The sequence below is a fragment of the Phyllobates terribilis genome, unplaced genomic scaffold (assembly GCF_046119375.1).
Source record: "Phyllobates terribilis strain yellow unplaced genomic scaffold, ASM4611937v1 Scaffold_5__5_contigs__length_657084704, whole genome shotgun sequence".
Classification (NCBI taxonomy): Eukaryota; Metazoa; Chordata; class Amphibia; order Anura; family Dendrobatidae; genus Phyllobates; species Phyllobates terribilis.
The window spans coordinates 292,665,494-292,691,823 of NW_027362765.1; the positions used below are offsets into that span (position 1 = coordinate 292,665,494).

General features: G+C 47.6%; 1 protein-coding gene across 1 annotated transcript in view; it reads left to right on the top strand.

Annotated features, from left to right (window-relative positions):
* The first annotated feature begins 23,705 nt into the window (after positions 1 to 23,705).
* The window catches only part of SSRP1 (structure specific recognition protein 1), a 46,217-nt gene continuing 43,592 nt past the window's right edge, over positions 23,706 to 26,330 (top strand). Inside the window, exon 1 of the mRNA XM_073684308.1 lies at positions 23,706 to 24,111. Coding sequence (XP_073540409.1) covers positions 24,058 to 24,111 — 54 coding nt within the window. The 5' untranslated portion in view covers positions 23,706 to 24,057. The remainder of the gene's footprint in view (positions 24,112 to 26,330) is intronic.

Genomic DNA, 26,330 nt, shown 5'->3' on the forward strand with positions numbered 1-26,330 from the left:
TCAGTCTGTCTAAGGACCAGCCTGTCCGCTCACCTGGGAGCGCACTTCAGCCTCCTGCCTGCTTGCCTGAGGTCCGACGGTCTGCCTTCCAACTCCTGTCAGTCTGTCTATGGACCAGCTTGCCTGCTCACCTGGGAGCACACATCTGCTACCTGCCTGCTAGCCTACCTGGAGGCTCCGCCGTCACGTGCTGTGACCACCTGCCTGTCCAGTGACTCCTGCCCGCTCACCTGGGAGCGCTCATCTGCTGCCTGTCTGCTAGCCTACCTGGAGGCTCTGCCATCACGTGCTGTGACCACCCGCCTGTCCAGAGACTTCTGCCCGCTCACCTGGGAGCGCTCATCTGCCGCCTGTCTGTTGGTCTTCCTGGAGGCTCCGCCGTCACATGCTGTGACCACCCGTTCATCCAGAGACTCTCGCCTGCTCACCTGGGAGCTCACGTCTATCATCAGCCGCCACAGGTCGTACCAACCCTTTACCCAGAGACTGCCCCGGTCACTTGCCGTGACCATCTGCCCGTTCATCCAGAGACTGCCCCGGTCACTTGCCGTGACCATCTGCCCGTTCATTCAGAGACTGCCCCGGTCACTTGCCGTGACCATCTGCCCGTTCATTCAGAGACTGCCCCGGTCACTTGCCGTGACCATCTGCCCGTTCATCCAGAGACTGCCCCGGTCACTTGCCATGACCTCCAGCCCGTTCACTCAGAGACTGTCCCGGTCACCTGCTGTGACTTCCTGCCCGTCTTCCCTGGTCGCCACCCGCTCCCTTACAAGGACCGCCCCCTTGTATAGTAGCTCAGAGGTTCCCCCTCCCAGACCCGTTACATATGGCTCTTGTAAGGGGTATTAAAAGCGTCTTGTTAAGCTACTGCGACCTCCACCACTTTTCCGAGGGGCATTAAAAGCATCTTGTTAAGCTACTGGGACCTCCACGTCTCTTCTGAGGGGCATTATAACCATCTTGTTATACCACTCTGACCTCCACGTCTTTTCTGAGGGGCCTTAAAAGTGTGTTGTTATACCACTCTGATCTCCACGTCTCTTCTTTGGGGCATTAAAAGCGTCTTGTTATATCACTCTGACCTCCAGGACTCTTCGAACGGGCATTGCATTTCCTCATAATTTTTGGCAGCTTTTGCTTGGAAGGCATAAGCAAATACTATGGGAGACCCACTCCCCAATAATGGGAATAATGTTTGTAATATGCTGTACTGCATGGCTCTTGTATGGGGCATTGCAAGTTCCTCCGTCCTAATTTTTGGCAGCTTTTGCTTGGAAGGCATAAGCAAAGACTATGGGAGACACACTCCCCAATAATGGGAATAATGTTTGTAATATGCTGTACTGCATGGCTCTTGTAAGAGGCATTGCAATTTCCTCCATCCTAATTTTTGGCAGCTTTTGCTTGGAAGGCATAAGCAAATACTATGGGAGACCCACTCCCCCATCATGGGAATAATGTTTGTAATATGCTGTACTGCATGGCTCTTGTAAGGGGCATTGCAATTTCCTCCGTCTTAATTTTTGGCAGCTTTTGCTTGGAAGGCATAAGCAAAGACTATGGGAGACCCACTCCCCAATAATGGGAATAATGTTTTTAAGATGCTGTACTGCATGGCTCTTGTAAGGGGCATTAAAAGTGTCTTGTTAATCTACTGCGACCTCCACCACTTTTCCAAGGTCACTAAAAGCGTCTTGTTAAGCTACTGCGACCTCCACGTCTCTTCTGAGGGGCATTAAAAGCGTGTTGTTACACCACTCTGACCTCCACGTCTCTTCTGAGGGGCATTAAAACGGTCTTGTTAAGCTACTGGGACCTCCATGACTCTTCGAACGGGCATTGCATTTCCTCATAATTTTTGGCAGCTTTTGCTTGGAAGGCATAAGCAAATACTATGGGAGACCCACTCCCCAATAATGGGAATAATGTTTGTAATATGCTGTACTGCATGGCTTTTGTAAGGGTATTGCAAGTTCCTACGTCCTAATTTTTGGCAGCTTTTGCTTGGAAGGCATAAGCAAAGACTATGGGAGACCCACTTCCCAATAATGGGAATAATGTTTGTAATATGCTGTACTGCATGGCTCTTGTAAGGGTATTGCAAGTTCCTACGTCCTAATTTTTGGCACCTTTTGCTTGGAAGGCATAATCAAAGACTATGGGAGACCCACTTCCCAATAATGGGAATAATGTTTGCAATATGCTGTACTGTATGGCTCTTGTAAGGGGCATTAAAACCGTCTTGTTAAGCTACTGCGACCTCCATGTCTCTTCCGAGGGGCATTGAAATGTTGTTTTTAATTACCTCTAACCTCCATGACTCTTCCAACGGGCATTGCATTTCCTCCTAATTTTAGTCAGCTTTTGCTTTTCAATGCAAAGGCAAAAACTAACGGAGACCCACTCCCCAATAATGGGTAGAAGGTTTTTAGTACGCTGTAATCCACGTCTGTTTCAAGGGGCATTGCAGTTCCCCATAATTTTTGGAAAACCTTCCATTCACTGCTTAGGCCAACAGTGTACAGGAGACCCAGTTGCTATAAATGGAAAAAACGGTTTAGTTAACGCCCTCTGACCTCCATGTCACTTCCAAGGGGCATTGGAGTGCCTCGAAATGTTTGGCAGGTATTGCACTCACTGTATGCCCTATAACTGTGTAGCAGAACCGCTCCTTTTGTTACAGAAACATATCCTACAAGACATGTGTGGTTGACTGGCCTGATATTGATGTGAATGGTCCCTGTTCCTCCTGCTCTTTCTCCTTTGCCACCACCTCATCCATCATTTATCACCTGAAGCTTTGTTTTTACAGGAGTCATAGAACTGGGATAGTAGTAGGAAAACATCCAGCAATCCTCGGAGGAGGTAGAATATGCGCCAAAACGCTTACCACCTAAGGCCTAGCCGCTACTACATACATGCGCTTGCATTCCAAGAAAACAAAGCAGATGCTAACTTCTATCATCATCATGCTCCTCACTTTGGCACTCTCAACTCCCCTGATGGAGAAGCCAGGGCCCACGGAAGGAGTCTGGTTCTCTGGTGGGCTCGTCCAATGCTGCCCTAAAGCAGGCCAGTCTAAGAAAAGTGTGTGGGTCGGTGACAGGAGAAATCGGGGCGGCTGGGGACCGTTTATGGACACCCGGTCACCCCCTGGCGGCTGGGGACCGAGCGTGGACACCCGGCCGCCGGGCGGCTGGGGACTGAGTATGGATAAAAGGGCCGCCGACGCAGCCATGACATGGTGGCCGGTGTCTGCCTCCACATGCCTAAAAGGCCCAATTTCAAGTGCAAGCAAGCTAGCAGTATGGTATTGCAGCCTGGGGGTGGGTGGGTGGCAGGTTGCACACTTACGCTTGCATTCCAACAAAACAAAGCAGATGCTAACTTCTATCATCATCATCATGCTCCTCACCTTGGCACTCTCAACTCCCCTGATGGAGAAGCCAGGGCCCACCGGAGGAGTCTGGTTCTCTGGTGGGGTCGTCCAATGCTGCCCTAAAGTAGGCCGGGCTAAGAAAAGTCTGTGGGGATGTTCCGCGGAGAAATCGGGGCGGCTGGGGACCGTTTATGGACACTCGGCCACCCCCAGGCGGCTGGGGATCGTGTGTGGTCACCCGGCCTCAGGGCGGCTGGGGACTGAGCGTGGACACCCGGCCGCCGGGCGGCTGGGGACTGAGTATGGATACCTCGCTGCCGAAGCAGCCATGAGGTAGTGGCCAGTTTCGGCCTCCTCAAAACTAAAAGGCCCCATTTCAAGTGCAAGCTAGCAGTATGGTATTGCAGCCTGTGGGTGGGTGGGTGGTTGGCTGCATATTTGCGCTTGCATTGCAAGGAATGGGGGAGGTACAATTGAACACTGCCCTGTGACAAGGACTTGCACGGGGATAGTTGCAAGTCTGCATCTTCTGATGCGGCAAGGATCACTTCTGATGGGCACACTTTTAGGCAATGACCTGGGAGTCAGAGATGCTTCCAGGGGTCTTCTCCATGCTGTCCCCTTGTCTTTTCAGCACTGTATGCATGTGTCACACAGCACATGGCCAGATAAGGTTGTAAAATGTTAAAATGACATTTCCCGGTGAATGCATTTGTCACAGTTGAAAGCAATACAAAAGTGCAAAAACGCATAAAAAATGCTACTTGTGAACATAGCCCAAGGTGTGGAGGAGCATTTTTGTTTTTGGTTATTTATTTTACCTTATACACAAGTCTTTACTCTGGAAAACAAATTCCTTAACATATTTCACAGGAAAAAAGTTTCACTTTCGTTTTTGAACGTTTTATTATGAGCCTGTAAAAGTGGCTTAATACCTCTGACCACGTTGTTGACACAGTGACCTGGGGGTCAGAAATGCTTCCTGGGGCAATCCCCATGCTGTCCCCATGTCATTTGAGCACTGTCACTATCGTTTTGGGCACTTGTTAGGCTTTTAAAAGACTGCCGGGGGTGCCGTCGCAAAAATGCTCGGGTCTCCCATAGACTAACATTGAGCTCGTTGCTCGGGTCGAGCACCCGAGTATCACGGCGAGCTCGGCCCGAGCTTCGAGCACCCGAGCATTTTAGTGCTCGCTCAACACTAGTAAATATAGATTTAAAGAGCTTCATCTCCATGAACAGGACATATAGCTTTTCCGCAACCCATTTTCTATTGACATTGAAAATGTGGATACAATTTACCAAATGGAACTGGCTGAACTGCAGAATTGTGACTCTCTGAAAGACGCATTCAAGTCAAGCAGCCTTCCTAATTTCTATGCATCTCTCCCCTCTCAGGCTAAGTGCCCACGATGCAGAAATGCTCCGGATTTTTCCTGAGCGTTTCTGCATCTCCCTGGCAGAAAAAACGCATGCGGATTGTACATGCGGATTGTACATGCGGATTGTACATGCGGATTTTACATGCGTTTTTCCTGCCAGGGACAAGCGTAAGTGAAGAGTTTTTCACATGCATTTACGCATGCGGGTTGACAAGCGCTTTCCAAGCGATTTTAGCATCACTTGGAAAGTGCTCGACAACTTGGTCACACTAAATAAATCCATGCAACCGGCATGGATTTATATAGTGTGACCATAAAAGAATGGTAAAAAATAAAAAATAAATATTATACTTACCCTCTGATGGCCCCCGGTGTCCTTATCCGATGCGTCCGGTCTTCCCGGTGTCTCGCGAATGATCTAAAAGGACCTTCCATGACGTCATTTAGTCATGTGACGGGTCACGCGACCGCTGACGTCAGCAGTCGCATGACCCGTCACATGACTAAGTTACGTCATGGCAGGTCCTTTTAGACCATCGCGAGCTGTCGGGAAGCCAGGACGGATTGCTATGGAGACCGGGTGCCATCAAAAGGTAAGTATAATGTACATTTTTTATTTTAATTCTTTTTTTTTTACAGGTACTATGGTACCCGGGTCTGGAGGAGAGTCTCCTCTTCTCCAAACCCGGGTACCATCCGCTCATTGAATCGCTTAATATCCGCATGTGCACATGTAGTAATGCGGATATTATGCGATTCAATGCAAGTCAATGGCGGCGAAAACGCCGCGATTACGCAAAATAATTGGTAGTGCTACAGATTTTTCCGCAGTGATAATCCACAGCGGAAATTTCTGCAGCATGTGCACAGCACATGCGGATTATCATTGGGGAATATGGCAGACCTTCTACCAGCACATGCGGATTATCATTAGGGAACATGGCAGACCTTCGACCAAGCGTTTTTAAGCATTTCTACAGCAGAATTGACGCTGCGGAAGAGCTTAAAAAAACGCACAGTGGGCACACAGCCTCAGACATATCCTAATCTCAGGAACCATGCACTCAAAATAGCAACCATCTTTGGCAGCACTTATGTCCGTGAACAGACTTTTCCCAGAATGAAACATCTGAAATCTCCAACCAGATCCAGACTAACTGATGCACACTTGCATAACTTGTTACGACTAGCAGTGACAAATATGGAACCGGACATTGACATTCTCATTAGCCAAAAGCAGGCCCATAGTTCCCATTGAAATACAGATAAGTTTGTTGATTTAACTTTACTTGTTCTTCATTATAAATATCGTATTTGTTCCCGTTTTGTTTTTTTACTGCAAAATAAGATATGTGCTATGTGTATAGGAATTTGTTCATAGTTATATTCCGGCAATCCAATGGTCTGAGGGACAGTGAACTGGCCCCCTGTTTAAAAAGTTTGAGGACCCCTGTGTGTGGAGTTTCCAATATGAGGTTACCTAGGGGAATTTTGCTGTTTTGGAACCTCGGGGGCTCAGCTAATGGAGCCCACAATCTATTCAAACGAAATCTGCATTCTAAAAGCCAATTAGTGCTCCTTCCCATCCGACCCTTGCTGTGTGCTCAAAAAGTAGTGTATAACCACAAATGGGATATCACTGTGTTTCATAAAAATTGCATAACAAATTATGGGGCCCACTGTCTATTACTAGTATTGAGCGAGCATGCTCGACACTGCTTGTTACTCGCCCGAGCATCTCACTACTCGGGATGTTCGGCGAGCACCGAGCATTTCCGGGTTATTCGGGCGGGAGCTCGGGTCTCCGCCCTGCACGTTTGGTGCTCTTAACAGAGCCAATGAACATTCAGGGATTGCCAGCCAGTCACTGTAATGCCGCAGCCATGTTGTTTGTGGGCATTACAGTGATTGGCTGGCCGCACAGCGTCACCTCGAGTATTTAAAACCGGGCGCCGCCATCTTGGACACAGTCGCTCCGGATCAGACAGTGTAGAGAGGGTGCTGCTGAGTTAGGGAGAGATATATAGTGCGAAATAGGTAGTGTAGGGTCTGTAAAGCCTGCCAAATCAAACAAACAGTCCTTCTCAGGACTAATATACATCCCAGATATCAGGCAGGCAGGCTGTATAGGAGACGCAGTGGTTATACCAGCAAACGCTGCATTACAGTCCTGTGTGCTCCTGTTGGTCAAATTGCTAGACTTATCACCCCGGTCTCAGGGGCCAGTAAATTTTTTTATTTTTTTCATCTATATCCTGTATTTGTTTTTTTCCTCAGTCAGACTGTACAAATATGCGTCTTATTAACCTTTTGGTATCCCCCCCCCCAAAAAAAAAAAAAATTGAGTGTGTCTGTGACTGTTCATACACCAATATATCTGTTTAAAAGAGTCTTGTGTAGACCAGAGAAATAGAACTGTGGTTTTGCAGTTCCACAGGTGAAATCTCTGTATTATCCTGTTTTTGGCATTTTTTGCCGTAAAAAAAACTGTAATAATGTCTCCATGACTGGTCAGACACCAATATATCTGTTTAAAAGAGTCTGGTGTAGGCCAGAGGAATAGAACTGTGGTTTCCCTCTTCCACAGTTCTAATCTCCTTTTAATTACCCTTTTTCCATTGATAGTGCGAGTGTAAGCTATTTTACTTCATTTACAATGTGCAAGGCGCATGGCAAGGGACGTGGAACTGGACGTTCTGGTGATGGTGCGTGTAGAGGACGGGGCCGTGGCTAAGGTGAAAATGTGCCACAACCAACAGCTACATCTTCTCGCTCCCACTTCTTGACCGAATTACTAGGGAAGCACACTGCAACACCAGTATTGCGAACTGATCAGTGTGAACACGTTATTAATTGGATAGCAGATAATACTTCCAGTTACCTGGGCACCACCACCTCCGGTCTGTCTTCCACACGGTCAAGTTTTAGTAGCCGTGATTCTCGACCGCATACTCCTCCTCACCCTGATGCACCATGCCGAGTGTCGTCAGACAGCAACTGATCCCACACTTGGACACTCTGAAGAGCTGTTCACTGGTCCATTTCTAGATTTATGCCTCTCGCCTGCTCCGCTTGAAGTGGTGGAAGAGGAGATCCCATGTAGCGATGCACAAATATTTGAACAGCCACGGCCACAGGAAGTCGACGCTGGCAATTTGTCACAAGAGGTGGACGATGACGAGACACAATTGCCACAAAGTGAGGAGGAGGATCGTGGTGCGCAAGTGGAAGAGGAGGAGGTGGTGGATGATATAGTAACTGACCCAACGTGGCAGGAGGACACACAGAGCGAGGCCAGCAGCACACAGGGGGAGGGAGGCAGAGTACCCCAACAGGGAGGAAGAAGGAGTGTGGTGGCCGCACACAGAAGGCGGGCAACAGTTCCCCGTAACACCAACACGAGGGACATAGCCAGTACAACCGGTAGGTCTTCCAGAGTCTGGAATTTTTTTAAAGACTCTGCTGATAACCCCAAAAAGGCCATTTGTACCACCTGCCATGCCAGCATCAGCAGGGGTGACAAAATTACCAGCCTGACCACCACCAGCATGATCAGGCACATGGCAGCAAAGCACCCGACTTTATGGGGCAAACCCCAGGGTCCACGACCAGTGTCAGCGGGTGTCACCACTGCTTCTTCCGCTGTTGTGCTTGTAATAGAACCCCCTGTTGTGTGTGCAAGGCAATCCCCTGTCCATACTGCACGCAAAGATGCCCCCTCCTCTCAGTCTTCACTTGTTATGGCAGTTTCTCAAGAAACAGCATCAACGTCCACGTCCACGTCTCACCGCAGCGTTCAATTGTCCATATCCCAGAGCTTTGAACGAAAGCGCAAATTCGCAGCCAATGCCCCACAAGCCACAGTCCTAAATTCGCACATTTCACGACTGCTTGCGTTGGAAATGCAGCCTTTTAGGCTGGTGGAGACGGAATCCTTCCGCAACCGTATGGCGGTGGCCGTCCCTCGGTACTCGGTCCCCAGCCGACACTATTTTGCCCGGTGTGCCATCCCCGCACTACACAAGCACTTGTCCCAAAACATCCGCCGTGCCCTCAACAACGCAGTTACTGGGAGAGTCCACCTGACAATGGACACGTGGACAAGTGCTTGTGGCCAGGGACGGTACATCTCCCTGACGGCACACTGGGTAAACATAGTGGAAGCCGGGACTCAGTTGGACCTTGGGACGGAACACATCCTCCCCACACCGAGGATTGAGGGCCCTATGTCAGTCAGAGTTGCCCCCACAGTGTACAGCTCCTGCGCATCATCTGTTATGTTCTGCTACCAAAGCTAAGGAAAGAGAGGAGATCTGTCCCTACTATAAGACTCAGCTGAATCCCTACGATGTAACAGGGAAACTGATCCTGCGATCAGACCTGCTAAAGTCCTAATCTAGTCTGTACGGAGACCTATAGATTTGGGGAGGGAATCCCTACAAGTACTAAGGACTGGGAGGAATATGGGACACCTCCTAACAGAAATAGCAGCAGACAGACGAACAAACAAAATAGATAGAACCTAGAGGTCCGTAGACCAAGCAAACTAACAGAGTTAGATACAGAGCACAGGCTAGCTAGAAAGTAGATATACAATGAAGTCCAGCAAAGCCAGAAGGGCGGAGCAGGATTAAATAGGCCAACAAGGTCATGTGACCAGCAAAGGAAAAAAAAACTAACAGCAAGGTTCTAACAGTACCCCCCCTTCTAAGAGGATCCTCCGGATCCCCTAGGACCAGGCTTATCAGGAAATCTCCTGTGAAACGCTCTGATAAGTCTGGACGCGGAAACATCATCTGACCTCACCCAAGAGTTATCCTCGGGTCCGAAACCTTTCCAGGCCACAAGATACTGCAAACTACCTCTATACCGTCTAGAGTCAAGGATGCGAGAAATTTCATATTCCCCGTCCTCCACCACCGGAGGAACAGAGGCAGAGGCGTCACCATCCGACACAACAGCTTTTTTTAACAGAGAGACATGAAAGACCGGATTAATTCTCCAGGAGGTAGGAACCTCCAACCTAACAGCAGATTGGTTGACAACCTGAAGCACCTTAAAGGGCCCTACAAACTTGGGACCCAATTTCTTAGAAGGAATCCTCAACCGCAGATTCCTAGAGGACAACCAAACCATGTCACCAACAGCGAACAAAACCTCCTGTCGTTTCCTATCAAAGTAGTCTTTAGATTTTCTGTTGGCCTCCTGAAGATTACCACGCACATCCGTCCAAACTCTTTCCAAATCACCGGAAAAATTCTCCTCCTCAGGCACGGCAGATCCCAACTTGGAGAACGACCCAAACGACGGATGTCTCCCAGAACAACAAAAAAAAGGCGAACAACCAGCAGAAGAAGATGTATGATTGTTCAGAGCAAATTCGGCAAGTGGCAGAAACTCAGACCACCCCTCTTGATTGTCTGCCACAAAACAACGCAAGAACTGCTCAACATCCTGGTTTTTCCTTTCTGTCTGGCCATTAGATTCAGGATGATATCCGGACGAAAACGACAAATGAATTCCCAACCTGTCACAAAAGGCACGCCAAAAACGAGCCACGAACTGAGGACCCCTATCAGAAACAATGTCAGTAGGAACGCCATGAAGTCTGACAATTTCCTTGACAAAGGCCTTAGCGAGAGTTTTAGCGCAGGGCAGTTTGACGAAGGGAACCAAGTGACACATCTTGCTAAAACGGTCCACGACCACCCAGATGACAGTAAAACCCTCAGAGGGGGGAAGGTCAGTTATAAAGTCCATAGCCAAATGTGTCCAAGGAGCACTGGGGACCTCCAAAGGACAAAGCAACCCCGCAGCAGGAGTATGTGAGGACTTAGATCTAGCACATATAGTACATTGGCGCACCCACTTAATGACTTCCTTCTGCCATCCAGGCCACCAAAAACTGCGACCCACCAGTCTCTTGGTCTCAGAGATTCCGGGATGACCTGCCAACCGAGATTCGTGACACTCAACAAACAAATCTCTCCTAAAGGTCCCAGGCACAAACAACCTCCCATGAGGAGTGTTAGATGGGGCATTCTCCTGAGCTTTAAGAATCTCATCTTCCAAAACGGAGTCTAAAGCAGCTATCACAACACCTTCTTGTAAAATGTTTTCCTCTTTCTCAGCACCGACTATGGGAGAAAAACTGCGAGACAAGGCATCCGCCTTAACATTCTTAGTACCAGGGATGTAAGTAACGGAGAAATTAAACCGCGAGAAAAACAGTGCCCACCTAGCCTGACGGGCATTCAGGCGCTTGGCAGCGTCAAGATATATCAGATTTTTATGATCCGTAAGAACCTGAACGGGAAATTCCGCACCTTCCAAGAAGTGGCGCCAGTGTTCAAATGCGAGTTTAATAGCCAATAATTCCCGATTACCAATATCGTAATTCAATTCAGTCTCCGAAAATTTTTTTGAAAAAAATGCACAGGGATGTAATCCATCCCCGTTATCCTGAGACAATACTGCGCCAACCCCCACAGAGGAAGCATCAACCTCAACCAAAAACGGCCTAGTAACATCAGGCTGCATAAGGATGGGAGCAGAGGTGAACCTCTCCTTGAGATACACAAAAGCTTCAATGGCCTCAGAAGACCACTGAACCGCATCAGCACCTTTCCTGGTGAGATCAGTCAGAGGTTTGACAATACTAGAAAATTTTTTTATGAATTTTCTATAGTAATTGGCGAAACCCAAAAACCTCTGTATTGATTTCAAACCAATAGGCCTAGGCCATTCCTGCACAGCCTGAACCTTAACCGGATCCATCTCAAAACCTTTGCTGGAGATAATGTAGCCCAAAAAACTAATTCTCTGTACAGCGAACTCACATTTCTCCAGCTTAGCAAAAAGCGAATTGTCCATTAATAACTGTAATACCTCACGCACGCTCCGCCAATGAGACTCCAGATCTGGCGAATAAATCAAAATGTCATCCAAATACACAACCACATTTTTACCGATCAAAGGTCTAAGGATGTCATTAATCAGATTCTGAAAAAATGCAGGAGCATTAGTAAGACCAAAAGGCATAACCAGATTCTCAAAATGACCCACAGGAGTGTTAAAAGCAGTCTTCCATTCATCACCCTCCTTCATGCGCAACAGATTGTATGCCCCCTTAAGGTCAATTTTAGAGAACCACTTGGCCCCCAATAACTGGTTAAACAGATCAGGAATCAATGGCAGTGGGTAAGGATTGCGTACCGTAATTTTGTTAATCTCACGAAAATCCAGACAAGGACGTAAACCGCCGTCCTTTTTTTTTACAAAAAAAAATCCAACCGCCACAGGAGACTTAGAGGGCCTAATGTGACCGGCGGCCAAACTTGTCTGTATGTATTCCTCCAAAGCCTTCCTCTCAGGAATAGTAAGGTTAAATAAACGACTTTTAGGAAGAGTCGCTCCAGGGACAAATTCAATAGAACAATCATAGTCTCTATGGGGAGGCAAAACCTGCGATTCTTTCTCAGAAAAAACTCTCCAAAAATCCTGAATAGGAACAGGCAATTCTCCCCTATCCAAAGCTGCAATACGCCCGTTACAACACTTGTCATAACATTTATGGCTCCAGGATTTAATTTCACTGGTAGACCAATCCAGTACAGGATTGTGAAATTTTAACCAGGGCAAACCCAATATTACTGGAGAAGGCAAGTTATTCAACACTACCAAATCCAATTTCTCATGGTGAACACCATTAATAGTGAGAGGAAATTCACTGACCTTGAGAGTAATATTCTTCAAAGGGGAGCCATCCACAGAAACCACAGCAATGGGGGATGATAAAGGTTCAGGTTTTAAATTGAGTTTTTCCACGAATCCCCCATCAATAACATTCAGTGTAGACCCGCAATCAACAAACACCCGAAATTCCATTAATTTTTCCTGAGCAATCGTGGAAGCAGCTAAAAATATACCCTTGGAATTTAAACAGGCAATACGGGCGTGACTGACCATTTTTTTTTCTTTCTTCATACGAAGCTCACAGCCTTTAATCAAATGACCAGATTTTCCACAATAGAAACACAAGCCTTCTGAAAAACGACGGTGTTTTTCTTGAGAGCGAGGTGCCACCGATCCAATCTCCATCGGTTCACCACTGTTAGTACACACATTATCATAACCAGAAACTGACATAGCAGAGGATTTGCTCTCATTAACCCTAGCACGCAGTCTTCTGTCCACCCGTATAGCTAATTGCATAGCCTGTTGCAAATCCTCAGGTGTAGGATAAGCAATTAGCAGGTCTTTAACCTTTTCACTGAGCCCAGCAAGAAATAGACTTTTCAGAGCAGAATCGTTCCACCCTGTTTGAGTGGACCAACGACGAAAATGTGTACAATATTTTTCCATATTACCTGATCCTTGTTTTAAACGTCTCAACTCAGTCTCAGCTGATGCCACACGGTCAGGATCATCATATAATAGTCCTAAAGCAGAAAAAAAACTATCCACTGATCTGAAGCATGTATCACTAGGTTGCAAAGAAAAGGCCCACTCCTGAGGCTCTTTGCGCAAAAGTGACATTATGAACCCTACGCGCTGGGATTCATCCCCAGAGGACTTGGGTCTCAAACGAAAATACAATAAGCAAGCATTTTTAAATGAAAAAAATTCTCGATGTTCACCAAAAAATAAATCCGGCAAACATACCTTAGGCTCCAAGAAATATGCTCCAGGACAGTTACTCACGTGCTGACGGAGCTCGGCCACTTCCAGAGAGAGTCCCTGCAGGTGTTTAGCCAAATCCTGAACCGACACCATGATGGAACAAAAAAAAATCTTTCCTTAGAGAATTTACAGGCTGGACTTACTGTTATGTTCTGCTACCAAAGCTAAGGAAAGAGAGGAGATCTGTCCCTACTATAAGACTCAGCTGAATCCCTACGATGTAACAGGGAAACTGATCCTGCGATCAGACCTGCTAAAGTCCTAATCTAGTCTGTACGGAGACCTATAGATTTGGGGAGGGAATCCCTACAAGTACTAAGGACTGGGAGGAATATGGGACACCTCCTAACAGAAATAGCAGCAGACAGACGAACAAACAAAATAGATAGAACCTAGAGGTCCGTAGACCAAGCAAACTAACAGAGTTAGATACAGAGCACAGGCTAGCTAGAAAGTAGATATACAATGAAGTCCAGCAAAGCCAGAAGGGCGGAGCAGGATTAAATAGGCCAACAAGGTCATGTGACCAGCAAAGGAAAAAAAACCTAACAGCAAGGTTCTAACATCATCCTCCTCCTCCTCCTCATGTTCAGCCTCCATCTCAGATATCACCACATCAGTTACAAGCTGGAACACTGCAGTACTGCCTCAGCCAAGAGGCAACAGGCTGTTCTGAAACGCATAAGCTTAGGTGAGAAACCTCACACTGCTTGTGAGTTGTGGACAGCTGTGAAAGAGCAGGCAGATCTGTAGCTGAGACTGCTGAACCTACATCCAGGCATGATCGTGTGTGACAATGGCGTAACCTGGTGGCGGCTCTGAGGCGAGGCGAGATCACACACGTACCATGCCTGGCTCATGTGCTTAACCTCGTGGTTCAGCGGTTTCTTAAATCGTACCCCGAGTTGCCAGACCTGCTCGTCAAAGTACGCCGCCTGTCAGCTCATTTTCGGAAGTCGGCTACAGCTTCTGCCACCCTTGCTGTGTTGCAGCAGCATTTGCAGCTTCCGTCACACCGACTGGTGTGTGATGTCCCCATACGTTGGAACTCTACCCTCCACATGTTGCAAAGGATTTGTGAGCAGAAGAGAGCAGTTGTGGAGTACCAGCTGCAACAAGGCCGTCAATATTCAGGTCAGACTCCACACATAAAACCTCAGGAGTGGACCTGGATGTCTGACATATGTACCATCCTGACAAACTTTGAGGAGTCCACCAAGATGGTGAGTGGCGATGACGCCATCATTAGCGTCAGCATCCCACTTGTCTGTCTTTTGCAACGCTCTCTGCAGAGAATTAAAGAGGAGGCATTGCAGCCAGAGGATGATGAGATGGATCAAGAACCCGCAATAGGCGATTACACACAGCCCAGCCTCATCTCATCCCAACGTGCATTCGGGGACAATGAGGGAGAGGAGAAGGAGGAGGAGGAGGAGGGGGAGGAGGAAGAACAGGAGTTGGTATCATGCGCTGTAGAAGGTAGTACCTGTACAACTGTACAGTCGGTTCAGCGTGGGTGGCCTGAGGACAGGGGGGAGAAGGAGGAGGAGAGCATGGTCAGTCGTCATCTTGGTGAGGACATGGAAGTCTTGCCCGTTACCAGTCTGGCACGCATGGCTGACTTTATGTTACGCTGCCTTATCCGTGACCCTCACGTTGTCAAAATGTTGGGTGACAGTCATTACAGGTTGGTGACACTTTTAGACCCCCGCTACAAGGAGAACTTTCACTCTCTTATTCCTGAGGTGGAGAGGTCTACAAAAACTGGGCAGTACCAGAAGGCCCTTGCTGCAGAACTGTTAAAAAAAATTCCTATCTGAACATGCTAGCGGCAGAGGTCACAGTTCGTTGACCAACCAAGGCATACAGGCGAGAGAGATGCAACTCCAATTCAGCAGAGGCAGGAGAACACTGTCAACATTCTGGGACAGTTTTCTGAGACCCGCCCAGCTTACAGGCCCTGAGGTGCGGGGTACTCTCACAAGGAGTGGAAAGTTTCAAAAGATGGTGAGGGAGTACCTTGCCGACCGTACCAGCGTCCTCCGTGGTTCCTCTGTGCCTTTTAATTATTGGGTATCCAAGCTGGACACTTGGAATGAACTCGCTCTGTACGCCTTGGAGGTACTGGCCTGCCCTGCCGCTAGTGTGTTATAGTAGCGGGTTTTTAGTGCCGCTGGGGGAATTATAACTGATAAGCGCACTCGCCTGTCAACTGACAATGCTGACAAGCTGACCCTTATCAAAATGAACAAGGGCTGGATTGGGCCAGACTTCTCATCACCACCAAATGACAGCAGAGTAACATAAAGTCAAATCCACTGTGTTATTTCGGGAGGTGTATTCCCATGCACCGCTTCACACCCACACATGGGTATACGCTTCCTTATTTCGGCTGTTTTTTGCTCTTCTCCTTATCCTCAGCCTCCACCACCACTATACCACCAGGGTGACCGTGGTCCGTGTTGCCAGCATTGCAAGTTCCTCCGTCCTAATTTTGGCAGCTTTTGCTTGGAAGGCATAGGCAAAGACTATGGGAGACCCACTCCCCAATAATGGGAATAAAGTTTTTAATATGCTGTACTGCATGGCTCTTGTAAGGGGCATGAAAACAGTCTTGTTAAGCTACTGTGACCTCCACCACTTTTCCCAGGGGCATTGATATTGTCTTTTTATTCCACTGCTACCTCCACCATTCCTCCAAGGGGCATGAAAACCGTCTTCTTAAGCTACTGTGACCTCACCACTTTTCCCAGGGGCATTAAAACCGTCTTGTTAAGCTACTCCGACCTCCACCATTCTTCCAAGGGGCATTAAAACCGTCTTGTTAAGCTACTACGACCTCCACCATTCTTCCAAGGGGCATTAAAACCGTCTTGTTAAGCTACTACGACCTCCACCATTCTTCCAAGGGGCATTAAAACCGTCTTGTTAAGCTACTGCGACCTCCACGTCTCTTCCAAGGGGCATTAAAACCGTATTGTTAAGCTACTGCGACCTCCACATCTCTTCCAAGGGGCATTAAAACCGTCTTGTTAAGCTACTGCGACCTCCACCACTTTTCCCAGGGGCACTGATATTGTCTTTTTATTCCACTGCGACCGCCACGTCTCTTCCAAGGGGCATTAATACCGTCTTGTTAAGCTACTGTGACCTCCACCACTTTTTCAAGGGCCATTGATATTGTCTTTTTATTCCACTGTGACCTCCACCATATTTCCCAGGGGCATTAAAACCGTATTGTTAAGCTACTGCGACCTCCACCATTTTTCCCAAGGACATTAAAAACGTCTTGTTAAGCTACTGCGACCTCCACCATTCTTCCAAGGGGCATTAAAACCGTCTTGTTAAGCTACTGCGACCTCCACGTCTCTTCCAAGAGGCATTAAAACCGTCTTGTTAAGCTACTGCGACCTCCACCACTTTTCCCAGGGGCATTGATATTGTCTTTTTATTCCACTGCGAACTCCACCATTCTTCCAACGGGCATTGCATTGCCTCCTAATTTTAGTCAGCTTTTCCTTTTCAACGCATAGGCGAACACTAAGGGAGACCCACTCCCCAATAATGGGTAGAAGGTTTTTAGTATGCTGTAATCCCTGTCTGTTTCAAGGGGCATTGCAGTTCCTCATAATTTTTGGAAAGCCTTCCATTCACTGCTTAGGCAAACAGTGCACAGGAGACACATTTGCTATAAATGGAAAAAACGGTTTAGTTAAGGCCCTCTCACCTCCATGTCACTTCCAAGGGGCATTGGAGTGCCTCGAAATTTTTGGTAGGCATTGCGCTCACTGCATGCCCTATAACTGTGTAGCCAACCCGCTCCTTTTGATACAGAAACATATCCTACAAGACATGTGTGGTTGACTGGCCTGATATTGATGTGAATGGTCCCTGTTCCTCCTGCTCTTTCTCCTTTGCCACCACCTCATCCATCATTCATCACCTGAAGCTTTGTTTTAACGGGAGTCATAGAACTGGGAGAGTAGCAGGAAAACATCCAGCAATCCTCGGAGGAGGTAGGATATGCGCCAAAACGCTGACCACCTCAGGCCTAGCCGCTACTACATACATGCGCTTGCATTCCAAGAAAACAAAGCAGATGCAGGGCGTCTGGGGACCGAGTATGGACACCTGGCCGCCCCCTGGTGGCTGGGGACCGAGCGTGGACACCCGGCCGCCGGGCGGCTGGGGACTGAGTATTGATACCTGGCCGCCGACGCAGCCATGACATGGTGGCCGGTGTCTGCCTCCACATGCCTAAAAAGCCCAATTTCAAGTGCAAGCAAGCTTGCAGTATGGTATTGCAGCCTGGGGGTGGGTCGGTGGCAGGTTGCACACTTACGCTTGCATTCCAAGAAAACAAAGCAGATGCTAACTTCTATCATCATCATCATGCTCCTCACCTTGGCACTCTCAACTCCCCTGATAGAGAAGCCAGGGCCCACCAGAGGAGTCTGGTTCTCTGGTGGGCTCCTCCAATGCTGCCCTAAAGCAGGCCAGGCTAAGAAAAGTGTGGGGGGAAGTTCCAAGGAGAAATAGGGGCGGCTGGGGACCGTTTATGGACACCCGGCCGTCCCCAGGTGGCTGGGGACCGTGTGTGTACACCCGGCCGTGGGGCGGCTGGGGACCAATTTTGGACACCCGGCCACCCCCTGGCAGCAGGGGACTGAGCGTGGACACCCTGACGCCGATCGGCTGGGGACTGAGTATGGATATTTCGCTGCCAAAGCAGCCTTGAGGTAGTGGCCAGCTTTGGCCTCCTCCCAACTAAAAGGCCCCATTTCAAATGCAAGCTAGCAGTATGGTATTGCAGCCTGGGGGTGGGTGGGTGGCAGGCTGCATACTTGCGCTTGCGTTGCAAGGAATGGGGGAGGTACAATTGAACACTGCCCTGGGACAAGGACTTGCACGGGGATTGTTGCAAGTCTGCATCTTCTGATTCGGCAAGGATCACTTCTGATGGGCACACTTTTAGGCAATGACCTGCTTCCAGGGGTCTTCCCCATGCTGTTCCCATGTCTTTTCAGCACTGTATGCATGTGTCACACAGCACATGGCCAGATAAGATTGTAAAATGTTAAAATGACATTTCCCAGTGAATGTATTTGTCACGGTTGAAAGCAATACAAAATTGCAAAAACGCATAAAAAATGCTACTTGTGAACATAGCCCAAGGTGTGGAGGAGTATTTTTGTTATTTATTTTACCTTATACACAAGTCTTTACCCTGGAAAGGAAGTTCCTTAACATATTTCACAGGAAAACCGTTTCAGTTTAATTTTTGAACGTTTTATTGTGAGCCCGTAAAAGTGGCTTAATACCTCTGACCACGTTGTTGACAGCAGTGACCTGGGGGTCAGAAATGCTTCCTGGGTCGATGCCCATGCTGTCCCCATGTCTTTTGAGCACTGTCACTATCGTTTTGAGCACTTTTTAGGCTTTCTACAGACTGCCGGGGGTCCCGCCGCAAAAATGCTCGGGTCTCCCATAGACTAACATTGGGCTCGTTGCTCGGGTCGAGCACCCGAGTATCACGGTGAGCTCGGCCCGAGCTTCGAGCACCCGAGCATTTTAGTGCTCGCTCAACACTACCTATTACCCCTCGTGTAAATTATAGATTTGGTGCTAAAACAGTATTTTAGTGGAATTTAATTTTTTGTTCTCACATCTGGAAGTTATAAATTTTGTAGAAATTGCACAACAAATTTTGAGGTCCATTTTCTCCTTTCACCCTTGCAAAAGTAAAAAAAAAATAGGTCTAATGTAAAATTTTTGTGAAGAAAAGTTAAATGTTCATTGTTTTCTTCTACATTCCAAAAATTCCCGTGAAGCACCTTAAAGGTTAATAAACTTCTTAAATGCGGTTTTGAGCATCTTGAAGGGTGCAGTTTTTAGAATGGTGTCACTTTAGGGTATTTTCTGTCATAAAGGCCCCTCAAAGTCACTTCAAATGTGATATGGTCCGTAAAAAAATGGTTTTGTAAATTTTGTAGGAAAAATTAGAAATCGCTGGTCAACTTTTAACCCTTATAACTTCCTAACAAAAAAAATGTTGGTTCCAAAATTCTGCTGATGTAAAGTAGACATGTGGGAAATGTTATTTATTAACTATTTTATGTGACATATCTCTCTGATTTAAGGGCATGAAAATTCAAAGTTTGAAAATTGCTTCCTTTTTCAACATTTTCGCCAAATTTCAGCTTTATTCGCAATGACATATCAAAGAGATTTTACCACTATCATGAAGTACAATATGTCACGAAAAACATTCTCAGAATCAGTGGGATCCGTTGAAGCGTTCCAGAGTAATTACCTCATAAAATGACACTGGTCAGAATTGTAAAAATTGGCCTAGTCATTAACGCGCAAACAGCCTTCGGGGGTAAAGGGGTTAAAAATAAGGTTCCTGTGATATTGATGTAATAGAATCAACTTTAAGAAAAATAAAACTACAGAACTATCCATGGCCAGTAGGTGGTACAGTTTACAGATTCATATAGGTATGGAAACCTTTTATTCCGATTGGGTTTTGTGGTGCGTCTCTATAACTGAAGGGGGTTGTCCACTACTAGAACAACTACTTCTCAATCTCAATCAATGCTAAATGTATATTTTTGTTCAAAAAATGTGATTTTTTATTTTCACGGCTGTACGTTATAAACATCTGTGATGCACCTGGGGGTTCAAAGTGTTCACCACACATCTAGATACATTCCTTGAGGGGTTTAGTCTCCAAAATGGGGTCACTTGTGGGTGGTTTCCACTGTTTAGGCACACCAGCGGCTCACCAAAGACTACATGGCGTCTGCTCTCGATACCAGCTATTTTTACATTCAAATAGTCAAACAGTGCTCTTTCCTTTCTGAGCCCTGCCGTGCGCCGAAACTATATTTTTACCCCACATATGGAGCATCGGTGTACTCAGGAGAAATGGCACAACAAATTTGGGCGTTTATTTGTTCCTGTTACCCTTGTCAAATTAAAAAATTTGGGCCTAAAGTAAAATTTTTGTGAAAAAGTTAAATGTTCATTATTTTCTTCCACATTGCTTTAGTTCCTGTGAAGCACCTGAAGAGTTAATAAACTTCTTGAATGTGGTTTTGAGTACCTTGAGAGGTGCAGTTTTTAGAATTGTGTCACTTAGGGGTATTTTCTGTCATATAGGCCCCCAAAAATCAATTCAAAAGTGATGTGGTACCTAAAAAAATGGTTTTGTAAATTTTGTTGTAAAAATGAGAAATCGCTGGTCAACTTTTAATCCCTATAACTTCCTGTGAGGACCTGGCCACTTACTAAATACTTTTCCAGCACGGCGCACCCATTTTCGTCAATCTTATTTTTGTGTTTTGTTATAAATTTGCTTACTGTGTTTTGTTAAGGCCCCGTCACACTTAGCGACGCTACAGCGATCCCGACAACGATACGACCTGTCAGGGATCGTTGCTGCGTCGCTATGTGATCGCTGGTGAGCTGTCAAACAGGCAGGCTCACCAGCGATCAGGGGAGCAGCGACATCGTGGAAAGAATCTTTCCACGATGTCCTGCTCCTTGTTACAAGTCTGCTGAAGCAGGAGCAGTCTGGTAACCATGATAAACAGCGGGTTACTAGGGGCACACGCGCACCTAGTAACCCGCTGTTTATCATGGTTACCAGCCTGATCGCTGGTCCCGCTGGTCACACACAGCGATGTGTGCTGACCAACGGGAGGGCAAAGACCAAAAAATGGTCCAGGACATTTCGCACCGATCAGCGACCTCACAGCAGGGGCCTGATCGCTGCAAAGTGTCACACATAGGGACATCGCTGGTGAGGTCACTGTTGCGTCACCAAAACCGTGACTCAGCAGCGATCTCGCTAGCGATCTAGCTATGTGAGACGGGGGCTTTAGTGATTTGTTTGCTCATCAGTTCAACCTCGGGTATCTTTTCCATTCAGTGACCATATCTCAGAGACCTTGGGCCATTGTTCTCACCACAGGTAGTCTCACATGCAAACCCAGGGGATGGGTTCCACCTGAGAAAATATCTCCACTTAGGCACAATTAGCTGGGGGCGGGAGGGGTGAGCTCTCCTGCCGATTCAGGGGGCTGATCCCTGTGCAGGAGAAAGAGAAAATGTATTGCTTGTCCCAATGAGAGCTGGGTGGTATCACGGGCTGCGTAGTAACCAGAATCCCTGGTTACTAATCTTGGCTGCACGATTAGGGGAACTGTGAATTCCCCGAAACACGTAGGTATGCCTTTTGGTCTCTTGGACTTGCCATACATCTGACGTCACCCGCTCTCTGCTTTCCAGCATGCATCGTGCAGCCAAGATTAGTAACCAGGGACGCTACCGGCCGGAGCGCCCCTGGCACAGCTAAGCTGATTTCCTCCTTCCGTGACACAAGCATTCACCAAAGAAGCACGTGGATGTTTCCCTGCCAGCGCACATACCTACCTCCCCACGGCCAGCATCGGTTTTCACCAGCGCCATTAGGACGCCGGCGCGGAACAGGAAAAAGGAGGTAAGCCTCAAAGCAACGTCGGCATCTACCCACCTACCAGTGCACCACTAAATCCCAGTAAGCATCATTCCCATTGCCCAATACCAGCAGGATTTCCAGCTTACTGTACACTCTCTGCAACATTATCTTGTATAAAGGGAGATTTGAATGACTTGATCTTTGAATACAGAGAGCTACCTATTTCACTAAAAACCACCGGATTTCCCAGGATATTCTATTTCATTTGCCACCTAAACATCAGTTTGACATAATTGACTATGGACTATTTTTATAACAAGGACTGTTGAGTGATTTTTACCATTGTAATTTTTATCTGTATTTTAATTCTATTATCTACTGTAGGTATTTATTCCTTGGGTTATCCCCTGCCTGCTAGCACCCACACTCTCCTATTTGTGTAATTAAAATATTATTGGATCCACTATAGATATCTTCATCATATGTTGGTGGATTCATTTCAAGCACATCCTCCTTTTTTTTCCCTGGCATCATTCTACCCATCCTAGCGCGATAGATTTATTTATTTTAATGTGGTAATTGTTATTTATTAACTATTTTGGGTGACCTAACTCTGACCTAAGGGCATAAGAATTAAAAGTCTGAAAACTGCAACATTTTTGATATTTTCACAAATAAACGCAAGTCATATTGAAGAAATTTTACCACTATTATGAAGTACAATATGTCACAAATAAACAATCTCAGAATCAGGGGAATCCGTTGAAGCGTTCCAGAGTAATTACCTCATAAAGTGACAGTGGTCAGAATTGAAAAAAATGTGACCTTTTCATTTTGATCAAAATTGGCTCGGTCACTAAGGGGTTAATCAAATACCACTTTATCATTTCAAAATTAAAACAGACTCCGCCCACTTAAGCCCTGCACCAATCAGACTTCTCCCACTTGAGCCCTGAATCAGACTCCACCCACTTGAGCCCTGAATCAGACTCCACCCACTTGAGCCCTGAATCAGACTCCTCCCACTTAAGCCCTGCACCAGACTTCTCCCACTTGAGCCCTGAATCAGACTCCACCCAATTGAGCCCTGCACCAATCAGACTTCTCCCACTTGAGCCCTGAATCAGACTCCTCCCACTTAAACCCTGCACCAATCAGACTTCTACCACTTGAGCCCTGAATCAGACTCCACCCACTTGAGCCCTGCACCAATCAGACTTCTCTCACTTGAGCCCTGAATCAGACTCCTCCCACTTGAGCCCTGCACCAATCAGACTTCCCCCACTTGAGCCCTGCACCAATCAAACTTCTATCACTTGAGCCCTGAATCAGACTCCTCCCACTTGAGCCCTGCACCAATCAGACTTCCCCCACTTGAGCCCTGCACCAATCAAACTTCTACCACTTGAGCCCTGCACCAATCAAACTTCTACCACTTGAGCCCTGCACCAATCAAACTTCTACCACTTGAGCCCTGAATCAGACTCCTCCCACTTGAGCCCTGCACCAATCAGACTTCCCCCACTTGAGCCCTGCACCAATCAAACTTCTACCACTTGAGCCCTGCAACAGACACCACTCACTAGCGCCCTACACCAGACCCCACCCACTTGAGTCGTTCACCAATCATACTTTTCAGACTTGAGCCCTGCACCAATCAGACTTCTTAAGCTTGAGCCCTGCACCAATCAGACTCCTCCCACTTGAGCCCTGCATCAGACTCCACCCACTTGAGCCCTGTACCAATCAAACTTCTCCCACTTGAGCCCTGTCCTGCACCAATCAGGGCTTTTCTGCACTGCTCCTTCCCTCAGAGAGGCATCAGCTGGTATCGCAGTGTTTTTTATCTTTCTACAGCGGCCACTACAGGACAAATATGGTATCGCATGCTGCCACCAGTATTCGCTCATAGTCATTTCCATGATATAATTTCGGGCTGCTGCACAAATTCCTAAGCAGGAAATACAATTCCAACCGCAATATGGCTGTAGCTTCACGTATGCAGTGACAGTAGGCGGACCGAAGTGACGGCACTCGGCTGATGGAAGCCCCGAGGGCTCCAGGAAGTGCTCCATAGTGACTTCCGGTGGCCGAGTGTGCTCTGGCGGGAAGAGGAGTAGCGCCGGTACCGTAGGACACGTGACACAATGGCGGACACGCTGGAGTTTAACGATATCTATCAGGAGGTGAAGGGCTCTATGGTAAGAGTGGGCGCTTCTCTCCTGTCCGCCCGGCACACACTGCGCTTCTTATTACTGTCATCACTTCTGTGCACATCTGTGTGTTCCTCCGCAGGAAATAGTCCTGGACACTGGGCACATCTGTAGTGGATTGCCTCTTCCATATAGACTCATACATTGCTGTATGTGCATGTGCCTCCCTGGGTATGGGGTATTGTGTGGTGCGCCACCCTGGGTGTGGGGCATTGAGTGGTGGGCCACCCTGGGTGTGGGGTATTGAGTGGTGGGCCACCCTGGGTGTGGGGTATTGAGTGGTGGGCCACCCTGGGTGTGGGGCATTGCGTGGTGCGCCACCCTGGGTGTGGGGCACTGCGTGGTGGGCCACCCCTGGGTGTGGGGCACTGCGTGGTGGGCCACCCCTGGGTGTGGGGCACTGCGTGGTGGGCCACCCCTGGGTGTGGGGCACTGCGTGGTGGGCCACCCCTGGGTGTGGGGCACCGCGTGATGCATTACAGCCACCCCGTACACACACTGCGATGCCCTGCTGCTGTCCCACGCAGCGTGTAGATTGAAGCTCCGCACAGCAGACATAATCTAGTGACGCCATGGCACGTGCTGCTCTGAGCCTCACACACTAAATGGTGGGACAGGGAGTCGACGGTCCTTATTCCATTATTGCCTTATCAGTACAAAATCTGTATCCTGACGTCACTTGTGGGGGCGCTAGTCTCCTGCACGCAAAAACAAACATCACTGATGACAGTTTGCTTCAGAGAGGGGTCTGTGACAGTCACCGCAGCCTCTGCCCCCTACTCTGCTGACTCTTCTTTTGACTATCCCAGCATGCACTGGGGTTCTCAGACTAATCGTCATCACACAGGAAATAGGGGAAAAATAGTATAGCAGTTACATAGTATGGTTAGGTAAGGAGAGGGAATTTTTAATACAAAGTATATTAGAAAATAGCTTTGATTATGGCAGTAAATAGATAGGGATTTAGAATGAAATTTATTTTAACTTCGGATCACCCCTACATTAATAGCAGTGTGGTTTTGCAGGTGAAGCTGAGAGGGATGACTTGGGTTATACAGTCCTAAGATATCAAGGAGAAGCTTTGCCAAAGCTCCCTATTTTCTCCTTCGAGAGAGCTGCTGGACAGGAACCCTGTAAACTATCTCCTACCTGTCAGCAGCCCCAGCGCCTCTTTTCTTTAGCCGGCCTTGCGTTATGTCATTGTTGCAGTGTGATGCAAACAGTGGTTTACCAAGCCAGCTAATCAAAAGAGGAGTCAGCTATGCCATACAGACATGGCCGCCAGACCATGGTCCTGCACCTCACACACTGACTCACGATGCAGCTGCTGATGGCCATTACAAAGATTTGTTCTAAAATGTCAGCAGCTTGGGGCTCTGTATAGCTGGCAGGATTGATGATTATATCTGCCAGGAGAGATAACAGGCCATTGAACAAGCACACAGATCTGGACAGTGAGAGCCGTGATTGGGAGAACTGCTCTGAAAGCTTCCGGTGATTTTACAAGATTTATAACGGCAGCTTATCAAAATTTGAATGGGAGGGGGGAGGTGTGCAGCTAACTGCTGTATAGAAATCAATGTGATGTAGAGGTGGTTGGGGTATTAGGCGTTAACCCCTTTATTGGCATGCACACTCTTGGCCAGGGTCTGGGCAAGCACTAGTGACCAAGGAAACAAGCTGAACACTATATAAGATAAAAGCTCTCATATCAGGAGAATGACAGCAGATAGAAAACGCAAGTCAATTGCAAACTTGCTTATTTACATGCCGTATTACTAACTAAAACAATTTAATAACTTGAGTACCTTTTTAACCCCTTTAAAGCCTGGAGCGTATTAGTACGCCCCAGACCATCACCCCCGGTTCAGTGAGGGCTCCGGCCCTGAGCCCGCACTGAACCGAGCACATGTCAGCTGATTATTACAGCTGACATGTGCCCGCAACAGCCACGGGTGGAATCACAATCTCTGACAGCCTCATTTAACAGTGCCGCGCCTGAAGCTTGTCACTTACTCCGCCCATCGGTGACCCTGATCGCGGGTCACTGATGGGTGAGCATGACAACCCAGGGTCTGCAGCAGACCTCAGTGGTTGTCATGTAATGATCGCTATGAGCGCCACCTAGTGGTCGGCGCTCATAGCACAGGAGCATTTCTTCTACATAGAGGTGATCTGCTCATCACCTCTATGTAGCAGAGGCGATC